The 10,638-nt window shown below is 38.2% G+C and overlaps 1 protein-coding gene across 1 annotated transcript; it reads right to left on the bottom strand.

The window, feature by feature from the left end:
- LOC101313712 (WD repeat-containing protein 48 homolog) lies at window positions 1–8,592 on the bottom strand. Its single transcript, XM_004301954.1, has 19 exons — window positions 8,506–8,592; window positions 7,592–7,701; window positions 7,214–7,369; window positions 6,719–6,784; window positions 6,522–6,611; window positions 5,624–5,929; window positions 5,348–5,445; window positions 4,977–5,012; window positions 4,715–4,835; window positions 4,371–4,607; window positions 4,184–4,279; window positions 4,012–4,077; window positions 3,408–3,446; window positions 3,184–3,318; window positions 2,194–2,555; window positions 1,634–1,727; window positions 847–1,029; window positions 639–758; window positions 1–136 (listed from the first exon to the last, which is right to left on the bottom strand). The coding sequence occupies exons 2-18, from the start codon at window positions 7,688–7,690 to the stop codon at window positions 660–662; spliced, it is 2,283 nt and encodes a 760-aa protein (XP_004302002.1). The 5' UTR covers window positions 7,691–7,701; window positions 8,506–8,592; the 3' UTR covers window positions 1–136; window positions 639–659.
- Window positions 8,593–10,638: the final 2,046 nt, after the last annotated feature.

Here is a 10,638-nt window from a genome sequence, read left to right on the forward strand (position 1 = left end):
TGCTAACCAGAGCCTTCTCAGCAAGTTGTAGGATGCATGGTTATGGTAATCAATTGGCTACCAAACTTTACAAGTGTTCTGATTACCACTAGTGTACCAGAAGAATCAATGTCCCAGTATCAAAATAAACTATGACCTGCAAGTTTAAATATCAACAACAAAGCTTTAGGTACTCCTGCGCTTAGTTAATGACATACATTATAGTCTGTATTAGTATTCTAAGGATGAACACCATAGTAATGAACGTATTGACACAAGTCGATATTGTCTCTTTTAGAAAATAAGATAGTCTTGCACTCATCCTCATCAAATTCTGATGTGAAATAATAAAATTTATGTTCCTTCAAACTTTTGCAGACAATCAGCCAAACAAATAACTACAAACATTTTTTGTGCTTAACAGTTGTAAATTGAACGATGGAACCTGCTATATTTCATCTATTGAAACAATTTGAAGTTTCAGGTCTCAAGTTCATGATTTTCAACGAAGGTATTAAGGAGTGAAAATAAGTGTTAACCAATAAAAGAGTGGAAATAATTGATAACACGTTTTGACTACGTCATTGCTGGACTGATGGCTATAAAGAGCATATGAAGTAAAAAAGATAGAGAGAAAAACAAAACCAGAAAAACCTCACCTTCACAAAATCTGTGCAGAGTCACCTGCCCTGAACCACCCTATAATTTAGAACCAGGTCCTCGGATTTCTTCCATACATAAGCCCGCACTGTGGCTAAGCTCATTTCTGGCGATAAGACCTGCAGATACAAAGAGATGAGTTACGCAGTCTGAGAAGGACAGAAAGAGTGTATCAATTGAAGCCATCCAAAATGTTTGTCCACTTGCCTGATTGTTGCACAATATCTCTATAGAAGGTTTAAGCTTCCATGGCTTCATTCCAGACCGAAAAGATCCATCTCCAATGGCAGACAGTGGCCCTCCAGCAAGACCAGGAGCAAATGTTGCATCAGGATTTGCACTATCTAATGGTTTGTCCAGGACCATCTTTTCAACTACATAATTAACCACCTGCATATCAAACAGGACGCCAAATTAACATAACCAAATATACACACACACCTACAAACAGACTAAAACACAAGTTGGCCATATGATATTTTCTGGATAAACTAGGCACAAGGTCATACAGAAGGGAGAGTGAACACTATACGTGTGTGCGTGTGTTATATATGTAACACACATAATTTATCAGTCAAAACACATAATTTATAACCACGGAAGGAAAGTGAGTGTCATTTCTCAACCAAATATTATGTCTGACAAAATAAACTTTATTAGAAGAGAAAAGATACGTGTGTGCAATATACAACCCCAAAGCTTTCATCTGAAAGTGAGTTACATTTTCGAGACATTAACTTCATTCCAATGGTGACTACAGCAAATATAAAATTAATGAAAAGTTTTTTTATGTTAAAGTGCTTTAAAATGACCAACCCAACTTAACAGTTCCTGTTTATAAAGAATACATCAGGTCCACCAAACAATAATTTTCAAGAGAAGCACCGGACACCAGTTTACTATAATATCAAATTTTCCTGATGAATTTCATAAAAGCAATGGAACAATATTCTTCATCATTGCGGCACAAAGCACCAGGACTCCAAAACTTTACCTTATGAATTCGTAATATACGAGGTGCACTTAGTTTTCCTTGTGTGAGGATCTGAACAGTTGAACCTTCACAAGGATGTAGATAGAAACTGCACCTGTAAATATTACCAAAAAAATTATTTTTGAGAACAATAATCATCCAAAAGTAGATTACTAGTCCAGAGCCCCAATTATTGTAAGCCAAAGAATACCAGAATTTCATAGGCAAAATTAAAATTCAGCATTATATAAAAAGAAGAGAAAGAAATGTTCAGTGTAAAAGGAGATGAAAATAGAAGCTAGAGAACTTGAGACAAGGAAACCTAATGCTAGAGGAACCAGGAAATAATGGCTTTCCTAATACATGTTATGATAGCGTAAAGTTCAGTTTCTGTAAAAAACAATTTGTGCAGTTCTCAAGAAAATAATGACACAATACAGTTGAAACACGCACAAAGTTTATAGCATTCTTCGGGGAAGGTTTTTTTTGTAAACATATACCCACACCAGTGTCTACTGAAAAGAGTCAAATTAAAATTCCAGCCAAAAGCAAGAGAGACACATCAAGAATAAGAAAGTTACTTGGTATTTTCTCTCGGAGGTAGGCGATTGTTCAACACACAATCCAGAACCCACCATGGAAAGTCCTTCTCATCTTCAGTTCCATCTAGGTCAGTGATCTTCTTTCGCCATGGTCCTCCCTGAGAGCCCTCAGTGATGATGGAAGGTGGGGATGTTGTAGAAAATTCAAAGGGAGGATAGACCATTGAATCATTTTCGGTATTACTATCCACCTCAAGTCTTGATTGGGTAATACTCCTAGGAGTAATTTCCTTTCCCAATGACACATCCCCGTTCGTTGAGGCTTGTGTTCCTGATCTTTGCTTTCTTTTCCCCAACCAATGAGCCAAGAGCCCTTTAAGAGTTTCTCGTGCTAGATTAACCTGCAGATATACAAGGAATAAATTCAACCTGGTACAACTGCTTTTGTGGCATGGTAGGGGAAAGGTCTCTTTAACAAACTAACAAAAAGAATGAATAATAAACAAACAAATAATGTATCCACATTTGGAAATGCTTATAGAATAGTAGACTGTAAATATGAGAAGCACTGATCCATAATTAAATTAGAACATACTAACAATCATTCTAAACGTGTTATTTCTCTTTATTTCTGTAGTGCCTGGCCGCAAGTATTTCAGTTTCAGCATGCAGAGTTCAACTGGAATGTATTTTCATTTAGAAGCTACAATGTGAGAGAGAGAGAGAGGGTCGTTTATGTCTCTGGTTGGAAAGTGATAGTACACGACCTAAGCTTTTGAAGGAGAGAAGAAAACTGTTGTGTAATCAAGGCTAGCCTTTTGAGAGAACTTTTTCTATCACACACAGAACACCGTTCTTTTTCAATTTTTACCTGCTAGGTATACTTGCAGTGTAAAGGTTGCGCATCCTCGCACTTTTGAGTACGTTCTTAGTTAACCAATATAACATAAACAATAAGACAATTTCCAGAACCCACTGACAGAGGGGGAAGAACAAACAAAGAAAAGATGAGGTCAAGATGATATCTACCTTGTCATCTTCAGGCTTTCCTACAATATTAAGGTCTGCAGAGTACATCTCTGCTGAAAAGCATTGTGGGGTATCCATATGTACAGATAAACTTCCAAGCCTGGTATCCACAGTGAACCATGCAGGAATGCTTACCTGAAGCATTAAAGCAGTAAGCATCAGTAACTCAGAATAAAATCCATCAGATTTATTAAGCTGGAATCACAGTAGAATAGGAAGCATACAGTCTCAAAAAGCTCTTCCTTTTTCTCCTCAAAAGACACCTGCATGATACACATTAAAAGGATAAATGCTTATGATGTACCTAAAAATTGAAGTTTTAATATTATATATTTATATAGAAAAGAAACAGTCAGGAATCCTTCCAGAGGAAGCATTGTATTAGGGTAGATATGAAAATAATACTATCTATATATACAAAGATATATATATATACAGGGATTATCAGGTGCAGACGTCCGCCCGGCTCTTAAAGTGCGGACGTCCCTCCTGACGCCACCGTACGGCACCGGCGAGGGCGCACCTCCACCCCAGTGGACTCCAACAGCTTCCCCGACCACTTTCCCTCCCCGGCGAGTCCGCCGAATTCCAATTTTCCGGCCAGATTGACTTTGTTTGAAGTTTTGGGTGATCTGGCCAGAAAACTGGAATTCGGCGGACTCGTCGGGGAGGGAAAGTGGTCGGGGACTCTGCTGGAGTCCGCTGGGGTGGAGGCGCGCCCTCGCCGGCACCGTACGGTGGTGAACGGAGGGACGTCCGCACCGCCTTAGTGCGGACGTCCGTATCTGAAACGGACTGTGTATATATATATGTATATATATAAATTACCTTTCCGAAATCCTCAATAATAACACCTCTAGTAATCTCCCACAGCTTCACTGAGGAAGCAGTATCCTAAAAAAGTTGCATTGGTTGATGAGATTGCATATAAACAAAACAAGAGGATGGAAGTTAACTCTAAACTCGTCAAAATAACATATGCAAAAGTCATCCTCATTACCTTTGTCAAGACATGACGTCTATTATTTAATATTTCATGTTGAACTATTCCAGGAGTTCCAGGAATTGTAAAGACTGGCTCTTTATAAACAGGGACCTGGACAACAATGACCAAGCTGCAGTAAGTTCAATACCCAAAAGGAACTGAGAAAGAAATATCATGAAACAGAAAACGAGTTTGCACTTACTAGGGTAGATCCTTCTAAGGACACCCTTGCTCTTGAGAATGACAAATTTCCGGCCAAGAAAGCACCGCCTCTTTGGATAATTTTCTGAGGATTGCGCCCCTCAGCAGGCCATCTATTAACTGAAGAATCTGTTGTTGCAACCCATATGCTATCATCATCTAAAGCCAACTGCAGAATGGGGTGTTCTCCTGTGCAAAGCAAAAGACTCTCTCTTGTGGCCAAGTCTGTCAGGTACAACTGAGAATATAAACAGAATTGGGCATTAATGATGAGCAACAAAGCCAAACAGCCAAAGTCAAAGGATGTCTAGAGGAAGTCAAGTAGTAAGGAGGAACTGTACTCACAGAAAGGTCTCTCCCACCACTATATACATGACTAAACGTTGGCGTACTGGCAAGTGCCCAAACAGAGTCTGTGTGCACCGCATAAGAATGTACGCATCTTTGCTGACCAAGATCCCATAGTCTACAAAAAATAGACAGATTTAAGTAGAAAATGGAAAAAGTACCATACTACCAACTACTTATGACATAAGTAAATATTATTCATCTCGCATTTGGATGCTATTTGTTTGCATGGTAAAGAGGAGATAGGTGAGTTATCAACCTAATCATTGAATCAGAAGATCCTGATAAGCAAAACCTGCAAAAATGAGAGTTCAAAGAGAAATTGGTCAATGTCAATGGACTGACAACAAAACAAATTTGCATGAAAGCACCAAATAGAATAGATCAGATGGAAGAATAAATCATTCTAATCTCAGATCATGGTCTAACTCATATGCAAGAAGTGTGTTCAGTATCATCGATGAAAGACATTTAAGAAAAAATAGTGGAAAACGTTAAAGTCATATGCAAGTCTAATGCAATCAAACTAATGAAACTTGATTACATTGAATTAAATTACAAGTCATCTACACTTAAAAATCATATAAAGCATTCGATCAAGGTAGCCTATGAATAAGTAATCCAACCAACCTGCCTGTAGAATCAAGAAGCAGAGCCCGGATATTATCGGTATGCCCTCTTAGTTTCATAGTCTTTGAGCCACTTCTTGGGTCCCAAACACGCACGACCTAGAGGGAATCAGGATATAATTTATAGTTATTACCACTCTTGCATTATCCTCGGCCACTTAAAGAAGATAAAAGTTATTATAAACAATTCAGAGCTTTTTCAAGAGATGTTTGGTTATGACCACAAGAACCATAACAGAGTCAACATAAAAACCAAGCATGAACATCAAACTGTTACCTTCTCCGTTCCACCAGAGACAAGAAGTGATCCACTATCATTCATTGCCAATGCATAAACTGATTCCTTATGGCCTTTGGCAGAGATTGGAACATATCCATGTGCTGGAGTTGTGTGCATAGAAATGCTGTTGCTAGAGCTGATAGTACGTAAACTTGTAGTCGGTTGTGCATTTCCAGACCCATTGGTGCCATTTGAACTATCATCTTCCATAGAATCACCCGACTTTGAGACCGGAGTAAGGGCTGCTTCGAGATCCCAAATGAATACCTCCCCTCCAAGTCCACCAGAGGCAACAATATTGCTCTAAAATGCATGACACTATAAAAGGATCAGAAACTTTCTTATTCAATAGAAATTTATGACTTGTATTAAAAAGGAAAGGATACAAATAAAGACAGACATAATGTTGGTCTAGCGTGTATGTCCCTATATGCATCCCTTTCAACAAAAATCTACCTCCCCCCTCTTTTTCTTCAAAAATTAGTGAAGTTTACTTTTATCTAAAGCAAAGAAATAACCGCAAAGACTGCACAATGCCAATTTCTGCATCCTCAAATATCCATCACCAAGACAAAAAGCCAATGTATAGAATTGCTCTTAATATGACTCCAAACATTTAAGAACCCCTATTTCTTTGTCTGCGGCGTCTGCAAAGGCAACAGCCTAGGAAAACGCTAATAGCAACTTATTCTATTAAACATGAGCAGAAAGTAAGGGTCGTCTACGGATATTACCATGGAAGGATCAAATATTAAACTCATTATATAGATATTTTATGCCTTCGAGAATGCTACCAAAATTGAATTAAAACTAATTACACAGCAGGAATGCACCGACAAGAACCTTTCCTCCATGCAGTTTTAATACTTGATCAGAAATTTGACGAGAAAATTACATTTTTATCTGCGGCAGCAAGACAAGTGACGTAGTCAGAATGCTGACGAAGAGTTCTGGTACAAGTTCCATCTGACAAGCAATCCCACGTCTGGTCCAATTCAATGACAAAGAAGATGCAATAAATAACGAATCAGGAACAGCCCAAAAGGAATGTAGATGTTACAAAACCAACAACAAATGTTAAGGCTAACAAACCTTGAGGGTGGTATCTGAAGAACAGGAAACAAGTGTATTATCCCCTGCAAGAACAGCATCATTAACCTGCACAACAGAAGCACTCTCTAAATACAAGTTCATAACTTATGCATGCAGTGAATTACATAAACTCAAATCAGTTTTTCATACAGATACTAAATGTAACTGTTTATGGGGAGCTATAGAATATGATAAAATGTTGCTCAAAAAAAGTCTACAAGATTGCAAATAACTCCAAATTCATTCTTCTTTTTTCATTCTGCCTTCTACAATTTACTAGGCTCATTGGAATGGATTACGAATTCCAGTCGAAAAATTGACTCCCTGTCTACCTTGAAATGAGACTGGTAGAAAATAGAAGGAAACTTGAGGACCAAACCAGAATTCCGGTCATTATATTTTTAGGGAAATAATACTATCACCATTTAAGCCCTCCACATCATATTGCAAGTCATGTCAAATACTAGATTTAAACATTGGAAGGAAGATGAATACCCAATCCACATGAGACTCGAAGGTTGCTGAGCAGGTAGCAGCATCTTCTGCCACAGCCCATCTTTTTAGTGTTCCATCGCGGCTTCCAGTAAATAGGTAATCAGACCCAGCCTCTGATGCCTTCAATACAGCCAAACAATTTATGCCTGCGCAATGCTGCAAACAGAGAAACCATTCAATAGTGTAATACAAGTATTAATGACTTAGCACTAGTACCATGCCAAACTATACGGAGAAAAATATCTTGATATTAAATAAAAAATAAACATGTACTACAACAAGACCCGCAAACTACGATCGGTGTTTCAAACAAAAAAATTACTGAATCAAAGACAGATACTTCAAAAACAAGAAGGATAGAGATGCAAAATAACTCACCTTTCTGTCATCAGCATCACTCAACACATAAGTTAATCTCTTCTCTTTACGAGGGCGAGTAGAATTGGATGTGTTCCCAGCACTACCCACTCGGTGCATTGCAGAAAAAACTATAACAGAAAGCAATAAAAGTTAAGGATCAATCGAGAATTCTAAAAGGGAGAAAACAAGACTTGATAAGAAAACAGATTCGCTTTCTCTACATATTAAGGAGTATCAATTACTACGAGCTCAAAACCTATGATCAATAACTTGAAAAACCAACAGACCTAATGCAGCTACAACCGAACCAACCAACGACTTAAACACTTAAAAGACTTGGACCGGTTATTGTTGAAAAGCAGCACATAAAAAGGATGCTTAAACTTAAGTACACCAGTGAGTACAAATAACCCCTATAGCGAAAGCTCCCAGTGTTTATCTCCCTCTTTTCGTTGATCAGTCGAAAAGCTACTAAAAAATACTATACCGCAATTCGACCTCTTGCGTACTCCATTTACAGCTTACTTATCAGCCAAAACAATACCTAATCATACAAAAATGACACTTCTGTGTGCCACTACAAACAGACCGAAAACAGTTCCGATTAGCCTCAAAAACTAGCTCTTAATCTCAACAGCTCTACGCAGCGCATCAATCTATCCTCACAAATTTTTGCAACACCTAAAATCCAAAATCAAATTCAACACCTCAGTAAAAGATTCCGAGCTCCGAAAAGCCTCATCGAGATTAAACAGCGAGAAGAAAATCCTCATTGATCATTTCATCTATAGCCTAATCAGATCACTCCAGCTCTTCTAATTCGTCAAAATCAAAATCCGATTATCACTTTGTTTCTATTTAGCGAAAATTGAAAATTAAAGAACCAAGAGCCTTGGAATTATCGGAAGCAAAAATGGAATCGAATCACCAACCTTATCAATCCAGCGAGGAATTCCGAAGCTGCTTCGCTTCGTTCTTCTTCGTCTTCTGCTCGTCTGAGTTGTTTTGAAGAGTGGAAATTTTTGGGTCTGTGGGTTTCGATTTTGTTGTGGCTGGGTTGGCTTTGACTCGGTTTATTTGGGTTTTTGGTCGAGGGTAATTTTGTCTTTTCGTATATACTACGGTGGGGAGAGTGGACTGAAAATTTGAGCTATACTCGCGGAAGGGAGACGCGTTGCTCCGACTCTCGTTTCGCTGGCAATTTGGTTCGTTGTGTGAGGCCCACGGACAGATGGAGGGTTTCCATTGGCTGGAAGTTTTCTATTCTTTTTTATTTTAATTTCCAACTTGGATTACCTAGAAAAGCCTTCAAAATACATGGTTTGTCTATTGTACGAATTTGTATACTAAAATTTTTCTTAAATACACGGTGTAATCTCGATTAAAAATAAAGACATCAAACAAAGGAAATGATGTGTTTTTTTTAATTTAAACTACTGACAAGGATTAAGCTATATCAGCTCCTCTGTAATAATCTGGTGGGTGACAGAGCACCTACTCTACCTCGAAGGGGACCGCTACAACCGGGAACCCACCGCCCGTCTCTTATCAGATTTTTTATTTATAAAAATAAAAGAAATTACATGAAGTGAGGAATTTGGGATTAGGCCAAAACCATTCCAATTACAAAACCAAAACAACATACCAAAATACATTGTTTATTCTACCTATAAAACCCAGGCAATCTTCCCATTATAAAAACCGATAATTTGGGATATCCAAATAATCCGCTTGTAAAAAACCATGAAGCTCAGTAGGAGGATTATCATACCAGGTAAATAAACATTTGACAACCCCAAGTTTGCCATCTTGTCAGATACCATATTTTCTTCTTTAAAAATATGACTGCAACGGAAGTTTATTCGACAGATTATAGAAAAACAGACTTATCAAATAAAATGATGTGTGTATTCTCTGAATGATAAATGATTCTTATACAAATAAAATTGCTAGAGGGTCTTAACAAGGATTAAGCTTTATGACCTTAATTATAAGTGATCGTATTCTTAATCAATAGCAGCAATCATCCCGAAAATGTGAATGGTCAAAATAGACATGTGTTTTACTTTAACTTCAATCATGTATGACTCGAAACATTTTCAAATCATACACTCCATCAACTGCCTAGTATATAGTTTTGATCTGCCACCAGTATGAGTGGCAGAAGCTATACGTAATAATGCACCGACAAAAATTAAACATTCATCCATATGCTATGCATGCGCTTAGTTTCAAACTTTTGATTAGAAACTTGTCCACAAAATTACATTTCAATACAAGTAAACGTACGATGCATGCAATGAACAAATAACATAATTGAACTCTTTCCTCTTATACGTAAAATGATGATTAATTGCTCAATCAAAACATGCATTATTTTGCCACTCTCATCACACCCTCTTAGAATCAAACAAGAGATTACCCAAGTATTCGATCTTCCATAATCAACCAATGGCGGTCACCGACTCCTCTATCCCACAATCAACTCCATGTCCTCCTCTCCTAAGCTCATCATCTACACAACAGTTGCCAGTAGATGGAACCCAGCAAGTCATCTATTTCGTTCAGATCGAGCTTTCCTGTTATAATAGAATCAAATTTGATTAGAGATTGGTCGATTGTGGAATCAGCTTTAGGGGAGCATGATATCAACTGCAAGTTGGATTTGCATAACAGATGCATGACGTTCTCGACAACCAGAACTGGCGAACCATATATCGCCCAAGGCGAGGCTGCTTCTCCAAGTTTTGTCTCGAAATAAAAGTGCCCCATTGCGGGTGTGAAATCATCAACACCGGTCTTAGTGACGTCGACAAGAGTTGCTTCAAGGAACTGGAAGGGCAGACTTCGTGCCGTATCTTTGTTGCCGATGGGTTTGCTGGCAAGGACTTTGTTTCTGATGGCTTTGTTGTTGCCATTGGTCCTTTGGAGGGACTAGCGATAGTAAGAAAGGCTGTGGAGTATTGCATATCATACTCTTCATACAGTAAGGCCATGAGCACCGTGGTAGCGACGTCTAAGAAGCTCAACGATTATTGATTAGAAATGCACTCCATTTATCCAAA

Source organism: Fragaria vesca, linkage group LG6, assembly GCF_000184155.1.
Source record: "Fragaria vesca subsp. vesca linkage group LG6, FraVesHawaii_1.0, whole genome shotgun sequence".
Lineage (NCBI taxonomy): Eukaryota > Viridiplantae > Streptophyta > Magnoliopsida > Rosales > Rosaceae > Fragaria > Fragaria vesca.